At 41.1% G+C, this 27367-nt stretch overlaps 1 protein-coding gene across 4 annotated transcripts in view; it reads right to left on the bottom strand.

Moving 5' to 3' along the window:
* Window positions 1–27367, bottom strand: part of DPP6 (dipeptidyl peptidase like 6) — a 560172-nt gene that overhangs the window by 39134 nt on the left and 493671 nt on the right. For all 4 annotated transcript variants that reach the window (XM_051611181.1, XM_051611183.1, XM_051611180.1 and 1 more), the window contains exons 9-14: window positions 17675–17826; window positions 16480–16577; window positions 10481–10604; window positions 9579–9617; window positions 1643–1750; window positions 957–1048 (exon numbers count right to left, since the gene is read on the bottom strand). In XM_051611181.1, the coding sequence (XP_051467141.1) occupies window positions 957–1048; window positions 1643–1750; window positions 9579–9617; window positions 10481–10604; window positions 16480–16577; window positions 17675–17826 (613 nt within the window). The remainder of the gene's footprint in view (window positions 1–956; window positions 1049–1642; window positions 1751–9578; window positions 9618–10480; window positions 10605–16479; window positions 16578–17674; window positions 17827–27367) is intronic.

The raw sequence follows: 27367 nt of genomic DNA, 5'->3' as shown, positions 1-27367 counted from the left end.
AGGGTCCAGGCTGATCTCTCAGAGCATTTTGTGTGAATAATGACAGAGCACAGGAGCAAATGTGGCGTTTGTGGGGTAACACATCAGGCAGGATTTTCAGCACTGCTGGTCTCCAATAAGCTGCTCTTGCCGTGATGTACATTTTGATGCACATATTGTGTGTGGTATTTTCCGCTTGACTGACTGGTTAAAATGCAAATTAGACTTTGGGGTTAGTTTGTTACTTTGCTCTGTCAAGTGCCAAAGACTCATCTCATATGGACTTTGTTGTTCATCGAGGGCATTCAAAACATTGAAGGAGCATCTTCTTCTTAATGATCATTCAACATTTATCATATTTCAGAGACTTTTTACTCAGTTGTTCAGTGAGCTGAAGAAACTGAGAGGTGAGAGCCTTGCATCCACCTGAAACTTTGCCTGGAAAGGAATCTATATGGCATTTGATTCCCAAAAGCCTTCCAAACATTTCCTTATATAATTTCTTGAAATGTGGTTTTAAAAGTAAGCATTTACAGCAGTTATTTTACAAGAATAAAGGAAAAGTGTGAAGAGGGGTTGGTTTATTTTGGTATACTAACTAAATACTTCTTTTCTAATGCATTAGTATTTTTGCAGGTCAATAAGGGGTTCTTTCTAAAACTATCTAGATGATTAATGAAAATAGAGTTATTTCCTTTAGAGATTAATATCAGAACTTGCAGCAGGAGAAATCAGTCATTTACAGAAATGTATTTAATAGTTATCCAAAGAGAGGTGTGAACTATACAGAGAAAATCAAAATAAGACAAAATATATGTAAAGGCATGGGAGGTTAAGTAAAAATTGAGATAACTCCTGCTCTCTTATCTCTATCTCCCTGTGCTCATACATTTCAGATTTACACACAACACCTTTTTAACTAACCCTATAGTCCTGGGCTAAGTAAAGGAAGACTGATCTGTCACTTTGTTACTTACATTTTATGCCTTTTCTCATCATATGCCAATATCTTTGTCACATCCCAATCACCAGATGTAATAGACTTTAAGTTGTCACTGCTGCTGTTGGGCTGCCAGAAAGGAAAGAAGACTTCTTTATTCTTAAAAGAAGACATCTGAGCAAAGCTTCTCTTCTGAAAAAGGGAGTTCTTTTGACTCCATTGCCTATTAAAAACAAACCCTGCATCTGCAATTTCCTACACCCCCTCACCTCCACCCACCCCCCCCCACCCTTTTTCCAGGCATAGAAATATAATAGGGAGTCAGGATCATCTTAACCATAACTCCACTGGAGATAATAGGATGAATTCAGCACAGAAAAGCTTCAAACCCCTTCCTCTAATCCAGCATGCCCACAAGCTTTTGATTAATCCTTAATGGCAGTGCAGGGATTTACTTATTTACATATGAGGAAGGCTTTGAAAAACAAAAGCAAAGCAATTATATTGTTTGGGAAGAGACAGCTGACTTTTTTCCAACAAGTATCTCATTTGGCAATTCATGTTATTCTATGCCCAGTAAACCATCATCAAAGGTTCTCCTTTATTTCCATGACCCACATTCTGCTTTTGCACCTTCCATTCTCACCAGTACAAGCACAGATAGGACTTTTTATTGCTTTCTGCTTCAGGTGAGACCCAAAGCAGCAGCAGTGAGTGAGTCACCTGTGATGATGACATAGCGATGTGGTAGAACTTCCCGCGTCCTCCCTGGGGAATGGCTCGGACAAAGAAAAACTTCCGGCCATCCTTGGAAAATATTGGCTCTTCGTTCTGTAAACAGCAAATTTAAGGATTGTGTTACCATTCATGTGTTGCATTTTAAATTGCTCAGTGCTGGCAAGCCCCTGTGAAATTAACTGCCAGTGAAACAGAGAGTTGCCCTTTAACAGTAACCTGAGGCAAACAAAAAGCTCTCTGAAAAGTGGAGGAAGTTTTGAAGGTTAGTGCTTCTTGCTCTGAGGGAAGCAGACACCTTCCAGCTGTGGGAAGGCAGGGAGACAGGCAGCAAGGAGGGTTCCTTGGCTAAAACGTCAATTCCCACTTGCAAAGCAAAAAAATACACATACACAGCTTGGGGCAGTTGGAATAAAGCCTTTAGAAATGGTTTGAATCTGGCTGGCACAAGTATGACAAATCCTGTTTACTCTGCTGGAAGAACTGATCTATTCCTGTTCTCGAAAAACACAACTAACAGCATCTAACTGCTGTCTTTTGCTACTCTCTTACAAATGCTTATTTCACTGAATTATTTACAAAGGGGAGGATATATTGGAAAACTGTCTTTAACACAGAGCTCCCAGGTGAATGCGATGATTGACGTTCATTGGGTGACTAGAACTTTCAACCAGAGATAGAAGAGACTCAGCAGGAGGAAATCAGACACCACATATGGTGAGCAAGCATTTCCTGGAAAGGTCTGTGTCTTCTTTTTGTACAGGAACCCCGAGGCACATGAGAAGTCTTCACTGCAGGAGATGGTTGAACAGCATATTACAAAGGAAAGCAGAAGGATGGTCCATATGGTGTGACACAGTAGCACTGCACCAAGGGAACTGGCTAGTGGAAGCTCCTCTACTCTGTCTCTTGAATAGTTGGGACTAAAACAAGAGCTGAAACTCTGCTGAACCTCTCCTGTGATATCAGACCTTTCTGGGGACTGGCTGAGCCCTGCCTGCTCTGGCCCACCTTTGTGGCTCCTTCTTCTTCATGGACAGTCAACAGGAACACTGTTGCTCAGCCTCTTCTGGGTCCTTCTTTGGCTTAGTGTTTATCTAACACTCCAGCTTTCTGCTCTGCACATGTCAATATATCTCAATGAACCAGCAAGAATTTGGTTGTACTGGGAGACTTATGGATAATGCAAACACCTACAGCAAAGAAACAAACATTTTTATTTCTCATAAGCTAACACATTGTTCTTACTGCATGTTCCTTTCCTTCCATTTCTTTTCTGATTAATTCTTCTCCACAATTTATCAGATTTATCAGCACTGTATTACACGTTCAAACTGTTTGTTTTTCCTTTTATTTTCCCCTGCTAAGCTTTTCAGTATATTTTAAACTATGCCTGCTTACAGCTTGTTGCAGCTCTATGAAATAATGGTTTCATTTGCTTCTGACATTGTTCTGGAACCTGAAACACAAACCCCTCTATTATTTCCAAACGCTTTTCATGACAGGAGAAAACTCATTGAAAAACAATTCTGATAACTTGGGTAAACCTTCTGCTTGGCAGGTTTTCCTTTACTGAGGTAAATAGCAATGAGTCCACCCTACATTTCTATATCTGTGCCGGCTGCATTATATATTCCAGCAGTATGTCTCTGCCAGGAGAAGCAGGAATTATGCAGATTAGTTTGAGGTTCATTCAGAGTTACAGGTACCCAGCACAGGTGACAGATGTGAGGCTTTAGCACTTGACTGATGTTATGAGACAGCCTGTTTGCATGTTCCTGTTGCTGGAAAGACAATGCATTAATACAGTAATACTAGAATGTTGTTTAGGATCTTGACAGGGATGGTGGGTTATCTCGGATCGCAATTTGGGGGGACATCAGGCTGGAAGTCTTTTGGAACAGGGTTTTATACTGTAGAGAGCTACACTGAGCATGTAATCAAAATATTCTGCATGTGATCCAAACAGATCAAGCCAGTTCAAGTTGACTATTACTGACTGAATCTCACAGCACTAGAACAGAAGAGCCCCTCCTTTAAAAGAATAGGAAATCAATTTAATGCTGGTAAAAAAAAATAAAATAATACTTTTCTTATGCAGCAGGTAGGGAATTTCTGGGAGTTTTTACTCCAGGAGACGTATGGAAGCAGCTGGTATCAGAAGGTGCAAAAAGGGATTGAACAAACTCACGAGTCATTAACAGATCCTAAGGGAATAGGGATATAATCTCAAATGTCTATCATATTTTTATTGTAGCTGGGGGTGAAATATGAAAGGACTGGACTGTGGAAAGCAGCCAGCTCACACACAGTCCTGAGATACCATCAGCTGCTGGGCCTGCTGAATGATGGAGCAGAGGCTCAGCAGGGCACTTCTTAGGTCTTTATGGCTCTTCTTGTCTTTTTGCTCATGCAGATCTCTGTATTTAGACAAATGAATTCTACCCAAACCGTAAAGGTCAGTTTCCAGAAATCCCCTGCTTTGGGCCAATGAAGGACAAAGCTGCATGTAACAACAACTCAGTGCTCTGACTCAGGGGGCAAAAAGTAACTGTTGTGTGATTCCACAGCAGCTTAAATTGAAGGTTAAATCTGACTGAGTAAATGTGGGTCCCTCATCCCATTTGCCTTTTTGGGGCCTGTGTGAACAGGAAGCAGATCAGGTTCAGGAAGCAGATCTACCCAGAGTTGCTCAGCTGCAATGGGCAATTGTCCCCAAGGTGGAAGAGTAATGAAACAGGTGGTGGGAGCTGAGGACTACCCTGTCATCCTCAGAGTTGAAAGAATAATCACTAAACAAAGAATGATCCTGTGGCTGGAGAAGGAATTGGTGGGATGAACCAACCTTCATAGCTATCAGTAAAAGAAAGAGGCAGCAGCTTTGTTTCCAGCCACCTGTTTATGGCTATCAAAATGATGCCACCAAAGACTCCAGCTTTGGTGGAAAAGATAATGTGATACGAGGCTATTGGAGGTCACTGTGACTCGTGGAAGGATCAGTGCTGGAGTTCAGAGTTGCACAACACAGGTCAGTGTATCTGCAAATAGTCAGGAGAAGAACCTAAGGAGTTCCTCAGAGTTTGGCAGAATCAGGATAAATGAGAGGACAATGCTAATTGCAATCTGAGTTTATGTAGGTCCTAGAAATCCTGGAATAAGGAATAAAAATTTAACAAAAAAAAAGGTAGAATGTATTAAATTGTGTTTGGAGAGCATCAGTGGATCTGCAGCCACTTGAGGAGGAGTCCAGCAGTGAAAGAAGGAAAGGCAAGGTGCCTGCAGGATGGCTGGGAGTGCTCAAGTGTCTCTGACCTTGAGGATTTGCATGATTTGCACTGGGACAAACATTTGAAAGAGAAATTACCCCCTTTATGGGAAGTTGGAGAGTGTGAAAGCCATGTGGACCCATATGTACAGCACCACCAAAACCACTCACACATTGACATGGATCAAACAGTCATCATATTGTAGCACCACAAGTTGCAGCTCCAACCTGGTCTGTCTGTGCTCCCATGGTTCAACACACTCCCTGCTTCCTACTCTTCTAGAGTACAGTGTTTTGCACACTTTTGATTGGACTCCACATGTATCCTCACAGAAACAACTGAGAAAACTGAGTCTTTGAAATTTGGTTTTATCACTGACTGAGAATTCTACTGCCATGAGAATTACCTTTTTCTGGTTCATCCTCAAGTTTTAAAAAGGAAATCAATTACACTGAATAACCAATTCCTCTCCAATCTCTCCTCTGATGCCTTTTCCCTTCCTCAGCACAGCCTCTTGCCCTCTCTGTCTGATCCACCTTCACGTATCCCAGAATTATTGATTTTGTTCTGTAGGTATTTATTCCCTCAGGGAAATATCCCAATACTTTTAGTGTCACAGGCCAATAGCTCTGATATAGAGATAAGTGACATAAATCCTTTTAATTCTTTGCATTTAGGCAAACAGGTCACTAAAATCCAAGCAAGTGTTATAAATGCACATTGGCGTTACTGTGACAATGAAGTCACCTTCTCCTTTGGGCACAGGGGGAAGATCTCTTTCCATTCCCTGCCACACTCAGCCCCAGGGACAATGCTGAGCTTCAGCTTCCATCCCTGTCCTCATATTCAGCTGTGGCTGGGTGCACCACAGCAATGGCCAGCTCTGAAGCCAGGGCACCTGCACCAAAATACAGGGTCATCAACTGCAGAGGAGAGGAGCCCATGACCCTGGGTACCAATCCCCTCCACTGGATGAAACCAGGACTCCTCATTTAAGTGGCAAAGACTCTATAGTCAGAAGCTGCTTTGTTAGCTCTGGCAGATGAATTTGGGTATTTGAATAATGGGGCTCCTGGTCCCATTTCTGCTGCATCCTTTGTCTTTAGGGCAACATTAGGTCAGCTATGGTGTTGTTATGTGACAAAAGGGCTTTACAGGGTGAAACGGTCCTATTTATAAGGTTCTCTGAGTTCTGTTTTTACTTAAAATAATCTTATTTCATACTGTCTATTAACTGTGTAAGAGAATCATTACTGGGTAATCATGCTGTCAGGTTTAAGACAAGGGAGCCGTAAAAGAAAAATGTGTGAGGTTTTCAGCACCTCAGTCTTCTGACAGAGCAGAAGTCCTCATTTTCAGACTGAAATACTTGGGAAACAGGAGAACTGAAAAGCAGAGCTCAGCCCAAATAAATTGTTACCAGGGGTGGCCAGCCAGCCCACACAGGTAGTTTTGGAGGTTATATGTCTCTAAACAACTTTGTGGTCCTCTCCTGTCAATGTCAGTGTCCATGTCAACATCAATGTCAAAGCCCACAGCCTTTGGTGGAGTTGGAATAACACCCTGGTTTATAATTCAATTTGTTCAGGCCAAATTCCCAATTAAATAAATAAGCTAAGTAAAATGCCACTAAAGTTTATATTCAGCAGGTTCTCAGAAATTGTCTTATTTATCCCTTGCTGCCTCACTGTCTGAATATGACCATCATTGGCACTATTGTGAAATGGCTTCTTCACAAAATTGTTTACAGCTATAATTACTGATTTGAATTATTTGTATGTTTAAGCAGAAGTATGAGTAAAGTTCAGCCTGGCTTTTATGCTCATAAGTGCACAAGCATACAAAAGCAGTAAAAATTTCCAAAATCCCAAGGCAGCTTCAGTGAACATTTTCCTGTTCTTATTTGAGCAAAAAAAATAAAAATTCTGGTCATACCATCTGACATGTCTACAAATACTGTATATTTCTCACTGTTCTCTTGAGTAATTTATCCTGTTTTTCAGCTACAGAGACAGTGACACCAAAATTTCTCTTTGCCTGTCTTAGAGAGGCTCTGGAAGGCTCTCCTAAGTTTGTGAACTTGAGTAGAATTTGTTAATGAGCCCAGAAGGGAACACAACATTTATTACTACAACAACAATATTCAAATCCATGGCTCACATGCCCTATCTCAGAACTCCCCCTATTTCAAACAGCTGAAAAAATCAGCCCTGTCATCCTTGCAGACTCCCTCATGTCTCTGGTGAGTATCTTCTGATACTGATGGTTTTTAATCCTTGTCTCCTGCTCCCAGCCTACTGTGAAGTTTGCCCCTATTCCAGGAAGATCAGATGTACTTAAACTCCCAAGAAAAAAGGTAAAGTTCTTGTATGGCTTTCAAGCCAGGTATATGGAGTACTTCGAAGGAGTATTTTAAAGAATGAGGCAAGAAGTTAGATTTCTCAGTCCTATTGATTTAAAATGGGGGTACTTCTCAAAAAATGGTCAATGGAGCAGTTAGAACAAGTTGGCCAATGAGGCAGTGGATGTCTTCTTCAGGGAGGGCTGAATCATGCTCTGTGACCACACTGGTCACCATACTGGCTGACTGCAGTAGGGAACTGGGCACCTGGCTAATATGCCTACACCTATATTAGAATGTCTAAACCAAGGAGTCTTCATTCTGATGGGAGTCACACTCCTGAGCTCCTTCAGTAGCTGCCTAACGTGCAATTCATCTCCTCCTTAAAGAGGCTAGGGGACTTGCACTAACATTTAACATTTTCACATCACAGTCAGACACACGTGGCATGAAAATAACTTTCCAGTTATCTAGATGAATGTGTCCTAGTGTAAAAGATAAATATAGAAATACAGTTTTCCTAGTAATCATACATTCAGTCAAAACTAGAATTTTAAGTAATTTTCTTGTCAGAAAAGCAGGCGAAAGAGCTCTGCAATTCAGACTCCTACAAAAGCTGTTGAAGAGTGCTAGCAAATGTGTCCAACGTCCATAGCAAATGTTATCTTAGTTCAGTACTGAGATGTCTGACTCATTTGGCTGTAATGAACATCCTTCTGTAACCATAAACTAAGTATATGAAGTTTTGAGGTGCAGTAAAACAAACTATATTTCCCTGGAGCAAGGCCATTAGAACCTGGAAGATGTTTACTACAGTTATTCTGGACAAAACACCATCTTTTAATGCACTATCTTTTAATGCTGGTCCATATAGTAGGGAAATGAGTAAGGAACCACAGCAGTGTAAAATCACAGGTTCTACTGTACTACATTAATGACAGTCCCAGTAAACAGCAGTGGAAGTATTAGTATTTGATTTATAAAATAAATTAATCTTTTGAAGTACTTTCTTGTTCTTTTTTTAAAGATAAAAAATATGGGCAATTTCATTTTCTCTTGACTTGGCTTGTCTTTAAGGCTTCTACCCAAGGCAACACTGCCCTTATAAAATGTAAAGAATACTTCAGCAGCATTTTTACTCTACACCTGAGTATAGCAGCAAAAGATTATTTGAAATGCTTGGACCATAAAATATATTTTCTCTGTATAATCATTTTCTATGTGGATCAGATATAGCCCAGTGCTGTAGGACAGCCAGTGGAACAGAGGAGATCATTGTTCTTGCTGTGAATTGAGGTACTGCATTTTCTACAGGTTCTTGAATTCTCTGAACAAGCTGTGACAAAAAAGTGAAATGCTTTAAATCTGGACTTGGATGAATATAGAACAATATCTTTATCTGACATGTGATTCCCTGTCTCGTGTTCACATATTCCACGAAAAACAGTTCAGTGTTGTAGCTGAGCTGGTATCAGCAGCTCCTCTCTCAAGAACAGCTTAATCAAACTTGAGACCACTTCTCAAACTGACTGGTGAGGAAGTGTTATATATGATCTTCCAGAGATTTACGTGCTGGAAATCTAGAGGGTTTATATAGATATAAGTTAAAAAAATGCCCTGATCTGAATTTTTTTTTTTTTAAGTAAAAATATCCCATAAATCAAAACTTCTTGGGGTTTTTTTGTTTTCTATTATTTTTTTTCCCCCCAGTGTTTATTTTCATCTTTGTTTTATTTCATTCGGGGAATGGGAGCACACAGCCATCCAATGTAACAGTATTAGCTATCTGCTGGAGTGTCAGATGAAATATGTGAGACAGTTGTCTGTTAAAACAGGATCTTAAACTATGTCAGGTAGTTTCTCCTCATTCTTTGCTCTGTGGAAGCTTAAATGACTTAAAAGTCCTATTTGCATGATTTTGTCTCTCAATGGACACAAGTGCTTTCCATGAAGACCAAAACCAACCACCATACTGCTTAAAATCATCCTCAATCTTGATATAGGGTATGAAGGACTACCTGAGGCTGACAAGTCTCACACAGATACTGTCAGTGAGTGAATTTCCACCAGCATCAGCTTTTTGCCTCTTTTAAATCCAAGTAAATTCCTGACTATGAATGGTGGGTTCTACCACAGAAGATGGCATCTTCAGTAAGAACTTTTTTACTACTGGGAAATCATGTTCTACAATACAAACCATGCCATGTTCCAAGCATCTTCTCATCTTTGGAAATCAGTTTTTCCTCTTGGGGGTAAAAACAAACAAAAGAAATAAAACCTACCAAAAACTTGACCGCAAAGAGAAGACCACCATTACCTGCCTGTGCAGCCAGCCTTCACTTTCATCTTCATGTTTCTAAAACAAAACAAGATCATTAAATACCATACTTTGTATCTATCACGTGTTACTTATCAGTGCAGGAAGCAGTTGCATTTAATCTGGAAAGTCATCCAGAAGCACAAAGAAATTGCCCTAAATATGTGCTTCAGGAGTATTATCCAGTGCCTGCTCTCCTTGTCTTTCTGCTCTGATGAAGAAGCATGCACTCATTCAAGAAAACCTTTTATTCATACAGACAAAACACATACATCCACAAGATATATTATTCCCAAAAGAAGCAAATAGAGGTGGAAATAAAAGTTAAGATTCTGCACTGGGCTCTATGCACAGTATTGCATTTTTTTCAAGGGACAGGTATATCAAAACACTTTTCTACTCTGGAAACACCTCTGCCACTTTAAAAGATGGTATCCCCTAATGCTTGATCAGGTTATATCAATACACTGTTTATATTAGGATGTCTAGAGAAGGCATTAACTAACTAAAATGAAATTGTGGTATATGAGCATGAGCCATTTTAAAAGCCATTAAATACATATCATGCCATTAAACTAGAATGTTGCAAAGATATTTGGATTGCAAACAGCTGATGTGTGAGTGCTTGTGCATGTATATAGTTATTTCAAGAGCAGTAGCTGCTCTCTTACACACACACACACAAACACACACAGACTGTGAGCAGGGACATAACATCCCTGGCTTTTTAGAAAGTGTAAAGAGGAAAAAAAATAAACATTGCAAACATTGTTGAGATTCTATGTCTGCCTAAATAAATTTGTGCCTGCTGATTTGTTGCCAGGTAAGATAGCTGAAACACTTTCTCCTTGTGTGGATTATATCTAGTGATGGCAAGTGACCATTGGGCTCATCTCTCCTACCTTTGTGCAGACTCCTGTGGTGGCATCACACAGTGTCAGGATTGACACGTTCTGGGCCCTGTTCAGCCAGTTCACTGCCACCTTGGTACTGGTTGCCCACTTCACCATGGTAATGTAGTAGTCCCTGCAAACACAGACATAGAGAAACCAAATGACAATACTGGCATCCTAATGCATTGCCACATGGCTGAGCAGTCGGAGGCTGCTGCAGGCAAACATTCCAGGAGAGATGTCTGGTTACTGAGGATGTTGCATCTTGATGTCTCTAGGCTTCCTTATGCACAGATTTCATACCCTAAAAATGACATTTTTAGGGCTGTGCAGGTGTTTTATCTGTCACTTCTGAAAGTCATTTTCAAAGAAGAGACGAATGCAGAGATAAAGAATCTTTCAAGTTATTCAGTCTTCCAAGGAGGACTGAAATGCCTGGAGCTAAAAATTTATGCACAGGTGGAAAAGAAATTGGAAACCATTTCCATTCTGAGCACACTAACTGGCTGACTTAGGCCCATCACTGCCAATGGCTACATTCTTTATGCTTATGAAGAGTTAATGGCCTCTAAAAATGCCTAATACACACCAAAATATCTACGAGTGTTGCATTAAAAGGAAAAAACAGCAAGTAGGATAGAGTTCAGAGACATGAGGTTTCTGTAAAGCAGATGCAGCTGGTTGCCATAAAGATGGCAGCAGAAATGTGACAGTTTTCATCAGCAAAACTGCCATCCCACATTCCCTGTACCATATTCAGTGACAATACTTGGAGTCAGTCACCAGTCCTGCATAGTCATGTAATCTTTAGGAAAAGTCCTGTTCAATAGTGAGCATTGGAACCACCTAGGCTGAGCTGGGCTGGAAAATACAGGATCATGATTAAATACGTGGTACTCAGAGGTGTCCACCTCTGCAGCAATTCAGGGCTTCACCACTTCATTTGTAGGGTAAAACTCTGGCTGAGCTGACAAAGCTGGTGATGTTCTAATAAGCTGCTGGGCTATGTGGGCCAAAGACATCCTTGAATTGTAATACGACTTCACAGCATGCAGTGTATAAAAATTTTATTAGTTCATTTGTTTGCTATAAAATATGTATAAGGAATTGTTGCTCTTGTTGGAATTAATGTGCTGTGTCACTGGAGAGTACTTTGTGTTCTGGCAAGCTCTCCTGCATATACTGAAGAGAAAGGGCAAAAGCAACAAAGGCCCATTTGTCTAGCAAAATAACAAGTTGGAAACTGATTTTGTAATATTTAATGCCTGAATTTGGCTGGGGGAAAACAACAAAGGACCTCAGCAATTGCATCCACTGCCCTGGAAGGAACGATACTTCCAGGTGAGATAACAGCTGAAAATGCAGTGCCTAAAATAAAATGTTAGTCTCCATCAGCAACAGCATAAGCCCTAAGAGGAAAAAAACAACAAAGTAAAATTAAACTATGAAACCTTCTCTTATTTCTCTACAAAATTAACTGAACAGATTCAATCTCCCCAGAAAAAGGAATGTGAATTTAACACATATTGTGGCTTGGAGCAATTTTGCCATCATTCCAATTTAAAGTTTGAAGGACGTATACTCAGTTTTTACATCCCTCTCTCTGTTTAAACACAGGAGCCACAGATCTTTCTCAAGAACTTTTAATTATTATTTTATGTCAAACATTATCTTCCCTACCACACTGGAGCTGGGCATGGAGGCCCAGTTTCTCTCTGAAGCCTCTACCAGCCATCAAGCCCACAGACACACCAGCCAGCAGACAACTGCAGATCCTAGTACAGTTGTTCTAGTCTCAGAGTAGTGTGGAGACTTTAACTTCACAACTCTTCTCTAGGACACACAAGTTTTCTGCTTCAAGTTTTGCAGAGAAAAAAAATGAGACAATAAGGTGTGATTCATCTCAGTTAATTTTAAACACCTGCAACTCTGGCATCTGCATTGGTTGAGCAGTGCATAAACAGGGAGTCAGTGCATTTCCCACGCCCTTTTGCTTCATCTGAAGCAGATTTTATATGAAGCTGATGTAAGGAGAACATAGTTCTTCCCATAGAGCAAAATCTAGATCAGCAGGTACATGTCCTGGTTTGAGCCAGGATGAAGCCAGTTTTTCTTTTGCTGATTTTTTTTTTATTTCAGTTCAACTAGCAACTGCGTGTTCTGCTAGGTTGATAAGACACTGGAATGTTTTTGTAATTGCTGGGCCCTCAAGGCTGTGCCTTTGCTCTGCTGGCTCAGACACTACGGGGGGATCTGTGGTCCCCCCCCCCCCCCCCCCCCCCCGTGGGAGGCTGGGTTAGACGAACAGCAAAACTGGCCAGAGATATTCCATTCCATATATCTACGTAGGCTCGGGGGAAGGTCGGAGATGACAGAAGAAAACTTCCTTCCTTCCTGCTTTGCTCTCTCGCCGCTTCGCCTTGCCTGTCTATCTGCCTTCCTTTTTCTCTCTTTTCCTCTTTCTTTTGTTCGTGGCCAGCGTCTGGGACAACACCATCTGCCCATCATCATTGGACCATCGACCTCAAGCCCTCCTGACCCTCGTAACTCTCTGCCTTCTCCAGGAGCAGCTTCGGGATTCCTCGGAATTGTCTCATCTGAGGGAAGTGCTGTGGGAGTTGCTGGGGGTGGGGGGAGGCGAGAGGTTTCTGCCACACTTTTGTATAATCACTATATATATACACTCTAACATCACGTATTAATTTTCTAAATAAAGTTGCACGGTTCAGTTTTCAATCTAGACAAGTTTTTTTTTTTTCTCTCTCTCCTTCCCTACCTGGGTAGGAGGGGGAGGGGATCGAGAGCATTGTTGTCCAACTGGGTCAAACGTTGACAGTACACAACCACTTTGTTTATAGACATTCCAGTAAAGATGTTGGTGGTTGGGTTTGCAATCATACAAGACTGGTTATTGAACAGCATATTTAATTCATACCCTAACTTTACCTAACTGCTTTCTGGGGGTATGAATCTAAAGTATGATGTATGAATCTACAATACAAATATTTTAAATATGACAACAGCAATTAAGCCATAAACAATGACAACAGTAATAAAGACAGAAACACCACAAAGAAGATACAATGATGTATGATGTGGTCAAGGGAGAGGCAGCAGCCCATGGTCCCTGGGGCACAGCCAGATCCTGCCTCTGATCCAGACTTGAGCTGTCTTCATTTCTCCATTATTTATTTGTTTGAGACCTACACGAGGACCAGTGATGATTTCTGTACTCAGGGGAGATAATGTGTATTTTTAATTTGCTACCTGGGAGGCAAATATGAAGTGATAAATTAACTGGATCATGGCCCAATTCTGATCACCTGCTGACGTAACTCTTGGGGCCTAATGTTTTTTACCAAAGTAAAAAAATGTCTGTCAGGCATTAAATGTTAGGATACTTTTCCCCCCCCTGCAATTTCCAACCCCTCTCTTCACTCACTTTTTCATAGAACCATAGAATACCAGATTGGAAGGGACCTCAAGGAACATCTGGTTCAACCCTTTTAGGTAGAAAAATGATTTAGATGAGATTGCCCAACACTAGCTGAATCTTAAAAGTGTCCAGTGTTGGGGAACCCACCACTTCCCTGGGAAGATTATTCCAACCACCAACTGTTCTCATAGTGAACATTTTTCCTCTTGTGCCCAATTGGAATACCTCCAGGAGTAATTTGTATCCATTACTCCTCATCTTTTCCACATGGCTTTTTGTAAAAAGGGAGTCTCCTCTTCTCTTTAGCCACCTTTAAGTAGTGGAACATGGTGATGAGGTCTCCCTTAAGCCTTCTCTTTTCAAGACTGAACCAACCCAGTTATGTCAGCCTTTCCTCATCTGGCAGGCTTCCCTGTCCTTTGACTGTCTGCATGGCCAGGATGATGGAAAAAATTTGGCAAAATTGCTCAGAATTAAATATTTTTTAAAAAGAAAAAATACCAAAATTGTATATTTCCCCCAAAAATATGTTTTCCCATCATCAGCCTAATTTTTTTTTCTTTAGCTGAAAACATCTCAATTCTGTGCAAAATTTCTGACTTCCTTTGATTCTGAAAGCAAAAAAATTACCCTGGCATATCTCCATTTTATTCTCAGCTTTATTAATTGTACTAAAACACTTTGCTCCAGATAAAAAGAACACCAAGAAGTACTGCTCTGCCCATATATCATCTGTGTGAACAGATTGCGCACATTGAAATGCATCAGATAGGACCACTCTGCCTGAAGATCCTGATCACCAGCTTCCCCTGCTTCTTTGAAACTGTTTTCTGTAACTAACTGTACAGTACATCCCTCTTGTCTTTTTTAATGAAATGTTATCACAGTAATCTTCTCATTTCAGAAAACATATGCATAATGAAAATGCACCCCTATTACTCTAGCAGCACTACATATATCATGCCCTAGGGATGGAAATTGCCATGGTTTTGATGAAATATACAGAGACTAATTAATAATTATATATTTTTATATAATTATATATATAATTATATATTTTTATATAATAATTTTACAATATTGATTACAGCCACCCATAACAACAGAGGACAAATTTATTAACAACACTTGGATCCTGCAGTCTGAAGTTATTGCTGTAATTAAAACATGGGCTGAGTCTCTCTGTTGACAGAGTATGCTAGCAACAGAAAAATGATCTTGCCCAGGAGCTGCTGTTCTGATACTGTGATGGGGCTACTGTGACCCTGAATTGCTGCCTGCTGTGTACAGATGTGGAGTGATTTATTTGAAAGGCAAGTGCAGTTAGCCCATTTGGTTTGCTCACAGGTCATACACCTTTTGTTGCATAAATTGATTTGAAGTGCAGTATTTCAGACTGATTCAATGAAAAAATGTTCTGAGGCTGACACTAACCTTCCTAGCAAAGAAAAGTAACTCCCACCATAAATCTCCCCAGTGATGTAGCATCCTCTCAGATGACTACACAGCCTCTCCACTGGCCTCATATATTTACCATGCATAATGGAGACTGTCCCTGCACCCTCCCCTGCCCTACAAGATGCCTTGTTTCCTTAGCTCTGTGCTCTACCTCTGTCTTGCTTGGCACTGGAAGTACAGATCCTGCAATCTAATTTAGCAATCATTACAAACAGGTGAGCATGCACATTGGTTGGATGCTCCAACACAACAAGAGATGTAGCTGGGAAGGATAAAGTTGCAGCATTATATTTGGAGGGGTCACTATGGATGCTTGAGATGTAGAAGCAGAGTCTGATGTCTCTTGGCCTGCTATAAAGCTATTTCAAATTTAAATCAAAGTTACTGAAATCTGGATTTGGACTCTAATCTCCAAGCTTTGCAGGGAGGAGTGATATGTTTTATCTAAAGCTGCTTCTCTCCTAAGCAATGTGATCTTCTTTTCAAGTGTTTGCAGACCCATAAAAGTGTAGCTCATGCTTGGACATGCTGACGTCCAAGCCCAACTTAGAAATCTAGCTAAATGCAGTCTTAAGCACTTACTTTAATAGAAATGGGTGTGAAAGCAGTTAGCTGAATTGCAGACCAACTTCTAAAACTCACTTGCCCTAAAACTAGCAAGGACCTTTCCTTTTTGATGAAGAATATCTGCCTGGTTTCTTTCCTGTTACCATCTCACGAACCACTGAGCTTGTGTTTGCTGTGTTGCAGGGCTGTCCTCTTTGTACATCACAGCCTTTTATACAGGCTTCAGACAACATCCCCTTTACCATGCCTGTGATTATATGTGAAAGGAATGTTTCCTTATAGGTTTGGGGACATTTTCCCAAGTTCTTTAAAAATCACCCTGCTGTGAGGTTAGTCTGGGTCACAGCGATTTCTAGGAAAAAAATAATAATGCTCTACAAAATTACAGGTAAGAAGAAAAATTATTTGGAACATTTTAAGCAGGTTTACTCAAAATAAACCCCTTTACTAGTGGCAGAGAAAAGCACTGTGAAATGATCTTTGCAAGGACTGATTTAAAACCATGAGAGAAATAGGGTCCAGCATCCCAGAACAAGAAGGCACCCACCTCATCCTCTGATCATCAGGAGGAGTCATTTCCAGGTCATGGGTGGGTCCATTCAGACCAATAACATGCAAAGAAATAGTTGGATTTTCCATGCCAACCTGGATGTAAAGAAAAAAAAAAAAAAGAAATAATAAAAAAGGAATTAATTACCATATCTTATACAACACAGAATGGTTTTGATTTATCATTGTATAATCCCCCGTTTCATAGCCCACGTGGATTATAAAACACACTCCCATTGTAAGAGGGTATGGACTGGGCTGCTGTGGTTGGTTGCAGGAAAACTGTGACTGTAGTGACATGGCACAGAGGTGTGGAGAGGTTGGCAGGCACAACCAAGAGGTAATTTTGGTGCACCTCTAGCCTTGGCAAAATGGCCAGTAGAAACATTACTCTTTTATGTATCTTTTGATAAAAGGCTGTCTAACAGGATGCTGGCAGACACAGTAAAATACTGATTCATTTTGTGCTGTAGGAAAGGGCATCCCCTGCTGACTCTCTGTTACCTTCTGCAAAACCTGCATGCCTGTGGATAACTCTCCTGTTAAATTATGGTTCCATTTGGACCAACATGTGAGGTCTTAAGTAACCAGTGCATAAAGCAAGACACCCAGAAGCCATGACTGCAGCACAGTGCACTTCTGTGCTGTAGAAAACCACAGAGGGTAGAGGCCTCTGCCATCAAGGAGAGATTTGCTCTTACATCTTTTCAGTCTTTCACTGTGCTCTTTGTTATGCTCAGGCACAACATGTCTCCAAAACCAGTCTATGTCCTCTGACATTAGGTCATCCTGGGTATTCTAAGGAAGCCCAAATAATACATTTTCCTTCTATACATAAGAAAATATATCTAAGAGTAGAAAAGCTGGCTTCCAAACTCTCAGACACCAACAACTGTGTTCTAACATGGTAGTACAATTGCTTTTGTGTGGGTACAAAGCAAGAATTTTAAAATTTTATATTAATTATATTTAGAAGGACTGACACTCAAATTAGAAAACTGCAATTTTACAAATGTAACTAAAGAGTAATAAAGACCACATTCACTGGGGAACAGTTGATCTTCCCTTAGATCTGTTTATTTTCATCAGCTTATGAATGTGCACTAGTATACAGTCTCCTGTCTGAGCCCACTGGAAAAAAAAAGACAAAAAGTTGATAGAACATCAGAACTGTTTGTTTTATTTTCCCTTACCTTCGGGTAATGGTACGTTTTAACAGTAGGGTATATACCAGTATATACTGGGATCTCCATGGTGGGGACTCTGGAGGCATTAATTGTTGCATATGCTAACCTGGTGCCATCAGGAGACCACCAATGAGCAATATGAGTCTTCAAGATCTCCTCTAATTAAAAAGAAAGAAAAGAAAAAAAAGGCAAGAACAGAAAAAAAAAAAAAAAGGGTTATTAGACGTAAATTACTAGACAGCTATAAATTAAATAGTGTAGAAATGAAAAACCCAGTCTAATCACAGCACAGGCAAGATGCCAGATGAATATCAATTAAAACTAGTCATTAAATTATGCCATATACACAAATGAACACAACTGATAACAATTACTCCAAATATATGTTATTTAGCATAATTGTCTTGCTCAAGAAACATCAAATTGTTCATATTAGTACTCATGACAGAATAAAAGCTGTCTGGCTGCTCCTGCTCTGTGTCCTGCACTTGGATGTGTGGACACACAGACATGCACGTGTCAGCAGAGCTTGGGTCCCTGCCTGCCCAATGGCAACACAACTGAGGCTCCCCCAGGGCTAGCAGAGAAATGCTGTGACTGAGTTTTAGTCCTCCAAAAAGAGCTCAATCATACCAGACACACAATCTTTAACCTTTCTAAGCTCTTTTGGCAGTTGGAAATAAACAGAAATAGGAATTTTTTATAGGTTGTGCAGTGCTGGAACTTTGTAACACCTCACAAGGCACGAGGCTTTAGAGTCTGTGGTTTGGATACCATCTTGATTTTTATCCCTATCTCTTTTTTTTTTTTTTCTTTTAGACCACTTTTGCAAAGCAGTTTTCAATAAATTTTGGGATTACAGATTTCTTGGTGGTTTGAATAATGCAGCTGTAATTGAAAAAATACTCAGAAAGATTACAATAAAAACATGTCAGAGTTCAAGTATGTAAGGAGGAAACAAAACTGCCATCGTAAGAAATTATTTTGAAGGCTGGCAGAACCTAATTCTTATGAAACAGAACTTCTGGTCAAAGAACTTATATTTTCTAATACTTTTCCTTAACTTTTACTATCCTTCACTGCAAAGATGACTTCAGCTTATAGATATCCAGAATAGCCATAAAATTCACTCTTTGTCCAAAGTGTGTCCAGTCACTGACATTCGGAAGACACTAACTTAGCTTTTTAAACCTCCCATTTTGTGAAAGGCAGTAATGTAATCCATTTTCATTAATAGGCTTAATATCATGAGTCATTCCTATTTAAACCATAGCAGAAGTTCTTGCATATGCTGTACAGATTGATGGGCAGGAAGACAGGTCTCATTACTTTGATGTGAGAATAAGAATTAAAGAGGCTGCAGAGTGTTCCTAAACCTTCTACACTGAAGTCCAAGCAGCTGAAACATCTGATCTTACCCCTGGTCATTGCAAAAATAGGATTTTCAGAGTTCAGACCCACCATGTTTGTACACGGCCTTGTGATGACCCCTTGATCCAATAAGAATGACCCTTTAGTCTGAGGAGTAAACACTCATAAAAGACTGTTTTATTTCTTTAAAAAAAAAAAAAGCTCTTGGGCAAGTGATTCTTCAAGAACAGACAGACAATTACACTCATCATAGAGCAAATGAACACCTTTGTTAATTCAGACTTGCATATGGCTTGAGATAAAACACAAGGTAACATCAGAAAGGGTACAAGGAAAAATCAACCTTGATAGTTTTGCCATCTAAAAATAACAAATGAAATACTCAATACATAAAGACAACATCCAAGTGAGGGCTCAGAAAGATGTCTAGGTAGTTGCAAATATTACATGGGAAAGCAAATGTCTGGCAAATTTGCTTTGCTACATTGTCCCACCTGTTGTGTGCATGTTTGAAAGATGCTGCTTTTGACTTTTATATTGGTTGTTTATTAAAGAGATAATTAAGAGCATAAAGGAAAAGGAGTAAAAATGGTTGGCAGATGCATCCTTGACATTTTAACATTAATTAGGAATGACTTTATTCAGTAAACATTTTCTCCAGGATCTCAGACTTAATGAAGCAGTTCTGCTGAAGGTCACACATCAAGAAAGGTTTTAGTGCAGGTTTTGTGGTCCTCTGTTAATGAGATTTAATTGTGTGAACCTTTGCCTTGAAACAAAGCCAGGACATTGCCAGCATTAGAGAAGTCACTTAGTTTTAGGAAAGTATAGAGCATTCTTATGAAATATAAAATTAATACTAAAAAATTTCAGCCGAAAATAAAATGTCATTTGCAGACAATTTTGTGTTGGGAACAGTTTATTCCTTGCACTTTTATTTACCACAAGCTCAGAAAAGCAGTTGCCTTCAATACTCCTGAGTCTTTCAAAAGTCAGTTCAGATCCCATTTCACTTATATAAGAAACCAGGTTCTCCTTAAATACCAAAGTCCCACTCCACATATGCCTCAATACCTCCTAGCTAAGAGTATAAAGCGGTAATTGATCAAAACTTCTGCTCTCTTCCTCAAAGCTTGCAGTTGCTGGGTGCTACACGATGTAGGGACGATGTGAGCAAGCTGCAGAGGTTCCTCACAGTCAGCTGCTGGTGTCTCTGTGCTTCTTTCTCCATAGCTTTGCTTGCCAGCCATCACACTGGGATGTGCAAACCCTAAAATAGTGAGAATGAAGCGTGCAGCTGCCCTAACTGCACAAGGACTGTGACACTGCCCGTTCTGGCTTGGTGGCTGAGTTCTCAGGCAAGTCAATGCTTATTCCATGTTACCACATTCAATATCGAACTGCTCTGAAACAGCTGGATGCCCTTGCTTTTAAGTAGTGGATCTTTGATGAGGATACATATTAGCCACCTGGTAATCCTGTTATCAGGGACTGGATGGACATTTCTACTAGGTGTGCTATTGAAAACTAGCCCAGCATGTGTGCAAAAGGAAAGGAAGCATCTCCTTGTTTCAAACTTTAAATAAATGCCAACAGTACTTTCAAGAGCAATCAAATGGGAGGCTTGTATCTTACTTTAAGGTAACAAACTTGTCAAGGAATCACAGGACAAAGGGCTGGAAGGGATTTCAAAAATTATCTGGCCCCTTCCTTCATGGACAATATCCACCCCAGTCCTGTAAGAATCTTCAGGAATGGGTTTCACTATTCCTTTTCATATATATAGCACCTTTATATATATATAAATATATAGCATATATATAATATATATATATATATAATATATAGCACCTTTAGCAAGGGTTTGGCCATAGAAATAAAAAACTTTTAATTTCATGTCCACTTCTGTCTAAGCACTGAACAGTCCTACTGAAGCATGTCCAGACCTCTGCCTTCCCTGACAAAGTCAATGAGGGCTTTATCTTTTGCAGCCTCAGTGGCAACCAGCAGATTCTGGATAAAACCTGTTGTATGGACCACACTTGGAAATCCATACAGATCTTTTAATGTTGTAAACCAGCATCTGCTATTGTGGTTTTTCTACAGACATTTCCATGACAAATCCACTCCCTGGGCCTGTGCAGAGTTCTAGACAGGCAGAGCTCCTCTTTGTTAACAAGTAAATGTAAATGCCCTGGCCATGGGAGTTTTTTCATGCATTTTAAAAAATCTAACTAGTGCTGCAGTCTTTGTCCATCCTAAGTGGTATATGGCAATCATGCCTTTCTGCTTAAGGTGGCAAAATTCTGGCTTGCTGGTAGAGAAAGGATGAAGACTTCACCAGTGACTGACTGGGAAACCAACTGGTAGTTTAGAGATTGTTTCCAATATTTGAAATGTCAAAAAAATAACTTGCAATTTGCAAGAGTGGGTTAACAGAAGCAGAGAGGTGCACTATCACTTCCAAAAAAAAAATCAATATGACAACAGGAGGAAAAACTGAGGAAAAGGAAAAAAGGAATAATTTTCAAGTGAAAAAATATATTTGTTCTCCTGTCATCACAGTCAACACAGGCATACAGTTGTATTAGCTGTATAATTCACCCACCAAGGCTCTACATATTACAAGCATCAATAACCCAGTTCCCATGTCCAGTTAAGATGTCTGCAGACACTACCCTGATCAGCCACTTTCCTTGGGCCAGCCACATGCTTCTGCCCCATGCAAGGCAGGATCCCACCACTCTGCAGCCATCCCTAAGATGTGCCCGTGGCCACGTGTCCCTGTTCCATCCCTCGTTGGGAGTGCAGTGGCAGCCACACCAACACAGCCCTACTGGGGGTGGCACATAAAGAACTTCTACAGGAGCCAGCAAGTCAGTGCAAGTCTGGTCCCAAGAGATTTTCAGTCTTCAACTGCTAATGCCTTCTAATAAGAGAAGGCATGGGAAAAATATTTCAATGAACACAAAGAAATGAACCTTTTCTTTCCCAGGAAAAAATGGCTCATTTATAGATCTGTGCTGCAGATAATCAAGAGACCTTCTGGAGATCTGAATGGTGTGTCCACCCTTGGTGAAGCTCTTTGTGTTATACAGATGAGCTGCACTTAACAACTGCAGTGTCATTAACTTCAAAAAAGTAACTTCCATTTCTAACAGCTGAGGAGGTGTCCTTGGAGACTGAACAGAAAGGGGTTTTAAACTGCAGCTAAAAAAGTAGAGGCTTTCTGCATCTTAGGAGGTCAAAATAAGGGTGTAATGGGTAAAGGCACTTGGAAGGTTTTACTTATTATATAAATCAATTTAATTTATGTAATGAAAATTCTCTTTTGTTCCAGACATTGCATTCTCTTCCTCAGTAGGTAATTAAAACAATAATATTAATAATGTGCACACAGAAGACAAAGACAGAAAATAAATAGTTTGATTCTGCTTCTGAGCAGATATAGATACAAGAACATACAACTATATCTAGTTATCTGTCAACAGACACATTAATTTCAGAAGATTTTAATTTTTGCACAAAGAATTATGCAAGATTTTGTCTGACAGAAGGAACTTCCCCTTCTGTGTTATTTATTGCTGATGTGGTAAAGTGCAGCAGTTCCAGGAAGCCTAATCAATGGATTTGCTTGTGTGATGTATTGTAGATGATGCTCAGCCCATTAAGCACTTGGTGTGCTGAAGACGTTTTGCTGTTTATTAAAGCTGCTAATAAAAAGGAATTTCAAACAAAATTAAATTAAGGCCTAACATAAAGGCCATGGTTTACATTAGGAAAGAAAGCTCAAAAGAAGTTGTCAGAAGGAAGCATCAAAAGAATATAAGAGGAAGAGAGATCAGAAAAAAAAGAAAGGCAGTCTAGGAAAAGTGGAAACAAAGACTTCTGAGACAGTGAAACCTCAAGGGTTCTCATTGAAACATCAAATACATACAAATTCTTATCTGACAGCTGCCATCTGTTTTAAAATCAATTACTAGATCATCTCAAACCACCAACCACATGACCATATTGATTACTATTGTATAGTTTGAAGGCACATATTTTTACCCAGTTAGGGAAAACACTTAAGTTCATATCAGCCTTCACTGACGTGTCTTTCAGGGATGGCTTTGGAAGACAACCCCCCCATCTTTCATGCACGCACAAACACATTTTTCTCTCAGTTGCTGCTGTGTAGATGTGGGCCACTTTCCATCATCTTTGAAAGGTCATGGAGAGCAGGAGAGGTGCCTGAGGACTGGAGGAAGGCCAATATCACTCCAGTCTTCAAAAAGGTCAAGAAGGAGGACCCAGGGAGCTAGAGGCCAGTTAGTCTCATCTCTGTCCTTGGGAAGGCAATGGAGCAACTTGTTCTGGCTGTCATCTCCAGACACACTGAAGAAAAGGAAGTTATTGGGAGTGGTCAACATGGATTTACCAAGGGTAAATAATGCTTGACCAATCTGCTAGAATTCTATGATGGGGAGAGCAGCAGATGTCATCTACCTTGACTTCAGCAAAGTTTTTGACACTGTCTCCCATAACATCCTCATTAGGAAACAGAGGGAGTGTGGGCTGGATAAGTGGACAGTGAGGTGGATTGAGAGCTGGCTGTGTGACAGAACTCAGGGGGTTGTGATCAATGGAGCAGGGTCGAGTTGGAGGCCTGTAACCAGTGGTGTTCTCCAGGAGTCAATACTAGGTCCGGTCTTGTTCAACATGTTCATCAATGACGAGGGGATAAAGTGTATCCTCAGCAAGTTTGCTGAAGATACCAAACTGGGAGGGGTGGATGACTTTCCAGAGGGCTGTGCTGCCACCCAGTGTGACCTGGAGAGGCTGGCGAGCTGGGTAGAGAGGAACCTAATGAGGTTCAAAAAGGGCAAGTGTAGGGCCCTGCATCTGGGAAGGAAGAACTTCATGCACCAATATAGGTTAAAGGTGGACCTGCTGGAAAGCAGCTCTGAGGAGAAGGATCTGGGAGTCCTGGTAGGTGGTAAACTATCCATGAGCCAGCAATGTGCACTTTTCACCAAGAGGACAATAGAATCCTGGGGTGCATTAGGAAGAGTGTGGCCTATAGGTTGAGGGAGATCATTCTCTCCCTCTACTCTGCCCTGGTGAGGCCACATCTGGAATACTGTGTCCAGTTCTGGGCTCCATAGTTCAAGAGAGACAGGAAACTACTGGAGAGAGTCCCGCAGAGGGCAACAAAGATGACTGGGGGATTGGAGCATCTCCCTTATGAGGAAAGGCTGAGAGAGCTGGGCCTCTTTAGCCTGGAGAAGAGAAGGCTGAGGGGAGACCTTATTAATGCCTACAAGCATCTAAAGGGTGGGTGCAAGGGGGATGGAGCCAGACTCTGTTCAGTAGTTCCCAGTGACAGGACGAGGGCCAATGGGCACAAGCTGGAACACGGGAACTTCCATTTAAACATGAGGAAAAAATTGTGTATGGTGAGGGTGACAGAGCACTGGGACAGGCTGTCCAGGGGGGTTGTGGAGTCCCCTTCTCTGGAGATAGTCAAGACCCTCCTGGATGCAGTCCTGAGTAACTCTAGGGGATCCTGCTTTAGCAGGGGAGTTGGACTGGATGATCTCTGGAAGTCCCTTCCAACTCTGACAATTCTGTGATTCCATGATCTATACTGACATCCAGTAAGTCATTGTAATAGGTATAAAATGGGTGTAAAAGCAGTTCTGAGAATACAAATTGTGTAGAATTTTTTTATATGACTATACTCAATCTACATTTTCCTGTGTTGACACTGTTTTGTGCTGTTAGCAATGGCCTTGCAGCACCATTGATTTCAGTGCAATTAATCCTCTGTCACACTTGTCTAATTGAGCCAGGTGGGAAAAAAAGTAACTTTGCGGGGCCACTAAACAATCCATCAAGCTTTTGGGGAAAAAAAGAAATTGAATTTTTTGGCTAAGCCCAAATTCCAGGTTCAGCCTGATTTCACACTCCCCGTATGTAGACAACAACTGTTCTCAAGGTGTTCGTGCCATTTTCCAAGAGTTCCTTAAGAAAATCTGAGCAGCCACCACAGTGACCCTTTATTCCTACTCAGAATGAAGCCTCCCCAGGCACTGGCAGGCAATGAGCTCATGAGGAATAAAATATTAATTGCTCTCATGGCATCTTTGAGGACATTCTTTAGAGAGTACATTTTAAACATCAAATCCTCAACCCAAAAAGCTCACCACCTGATGGCAGCAGCATCATGCAGCTGTGAAGCTGAACAGATGCAAGAGAGAAGCTCCCATGTGTTTGGCTGCTGCAAGAAGGTGACAGACCCTCATGTCAGAAAGGAGTTCAGCCAGGAGATTTGCATCTCCTCAGGTGCAGGGAAGGTGTAGGCTGTAGGTGTCATTTATTTCCCCTTAGTCATGTGGTTTAATTGCTTGAGCACATATTGTTTTCTGCTCACACAGCCTTCCAGCCCTTTGCTCCTGCAGAATACTGTGTTGAAAGAGTGAAGGAGGGTTTGGCCAGTGCTTTCTGCTTCCCTGTGCCTAGATGTTGAGGGCCTGGAGAGAAGCTAATTTCAGTGGAGTGATTCACGCTGGGCACTGAGGACAGTTCTATGGGACTTTCCATGTGTTCTGTGTGATCAACAAGGTCACATCTTACTTCCACATCTCTCAAGAGTTGTTGCATGGCCTGAGCCAAGCTCAAGCTTGGCAAACAGGCAAGCCCTGCCAAATCTGAAGGTATATGGGCTGTGGTCCATCTTTGCTTCTGTGAGATTAAGGTAGCTCTGTATAATAACACCACAAGTTGCTATGCTCCAGCAGAAGGCATGTCACCACTATTGCTCTCTGATACCTGGGAAGGACTCCCGAGGGAATGACAGAGGGATGAAGAGCAAACAGTGTCCAGCACAGCCAGTGTGCTCATATCAGAGGCAGCTCTGCCAGCCAGCCTGGCCAAATTCTGACTACTTCAACACAGGCTCCTTATCTACAGTCCTAACTACCAGCAATACCCCCCATTGTTTCCCTGAGGAGAATCTTTTGGACACCCAAGAAGCAGGACTGAGTTAATGTTAGGATGGCATCTACTGACAGACAGAAAAGACTTCCTGAAGCTACTCATCTCACCCACATCAAAACTGTTTGTTTAATACTTCTGGGTTTTTATTTTCCTGGTCCATTGATTGCTCTAATTTGTTGTGTTTCCAACAGTAAAAGATTCTGTAGTTGTTACATGAGTCAGGGCATTGGGGTGTTGTTCACAAGGTTATTGACAAGTAGCTGCCAGACCTCCTCTGCTCTCTGAGAGTTTGGGGGCTGCAAAATGCTGGCATATTGAGTACAGGTCTGATCCTGTCCTCAGGTACATCACCACAGCTCCCACCAGACTACACACAGGAGGCCGGGCCCCAGTGATGATGAATGCTTAAAATCTCCATCATTCATACAACTGGATTTGTTAAAAAAAACACCAAACAAGCAAAACCAAACATCCCTAACAGACAGATGCACACAAGTGTATGGTGTCATCTGAGAAGTACTGATGGATTCTCATAAATAAGAGAAGAATCCATCTATCTGGAAATGTCCAGAGGAGTTAGGGTCTCCTCTGGGCCACGATCATGTCCTGACACACTGAGCACACCAATCTGACCAAGTCCCACTTGAGGTGCAAAAAGCCATGGAGAGGGGCAATCCCTTGGATCTCACATGGACTCTGTGTCTCCATCATCAGCAAAGAGCAGTTCCTCCAGCGGTCTGGCACCTCCAGAGCAACCACAGTAGGCAGGCAAGCAGGCAGACTGTACGCTAAGCACATTGCCATACCAAGGGCACACCAGGATTTTGAAGCCTGTTTTGCAGTAATCACTGCAAAACATAAAGGAAGATAGGGGTTAGACTAGATGACCTTTAAAGGTCCCGTCCAACCTAAACTATTCTATGATTCTATGACATACACCTCTTTGAACAAACACTTTGCACAACACTGAGTTGCCTGCACATCCTCCTTCTGCTCTTTTCACAAGTTTCCTTTCTCTTTGCTTTTGTCTTTTTCTCCCCTGTGCACTGCTATCCTTACTGAGTCTTGGCTGTTTGCTTTCAGAAGCATTAATGACTAATGCTCACACGAGCTCCTAACAACGAGCTCCTCCTTTGGTGGTGTGAGTCAGCTGCAGCCACAGTAAAACCCTCTTGGATCATCCTGGCTAGACTAGACAGACGTGCAGGCAGTTCATCAACACAGGCAAGTCTGTGATCTGTCAGGGTGCCCAGAGGTAATAATGAAAACGGGGACTGAATTATGAAAGTAGAAATATTGCTTGGAGATCACATTGTCATATATTCCTAACACGCACTCCAAAGA

This window comes from Apus apus, chromosome 2 (genome assembly GCF_020740795.1).
Source record: "Apus apus isolate bApuApu2 chromosome 2, bApuApu2.pri.cur, whole genome shotgun sequence".
In the NCBI taxonomy this organism is placed as follows: Eukaryota; Metazoa; Chordata; class Aves; order Apodiformes; family Apodidae; genus Apus; species Apus apus.
Note: the sequence above shows the minus strand (reverse complement) of the source record. Positions and strands in the feature narration are given on the sequence as shown.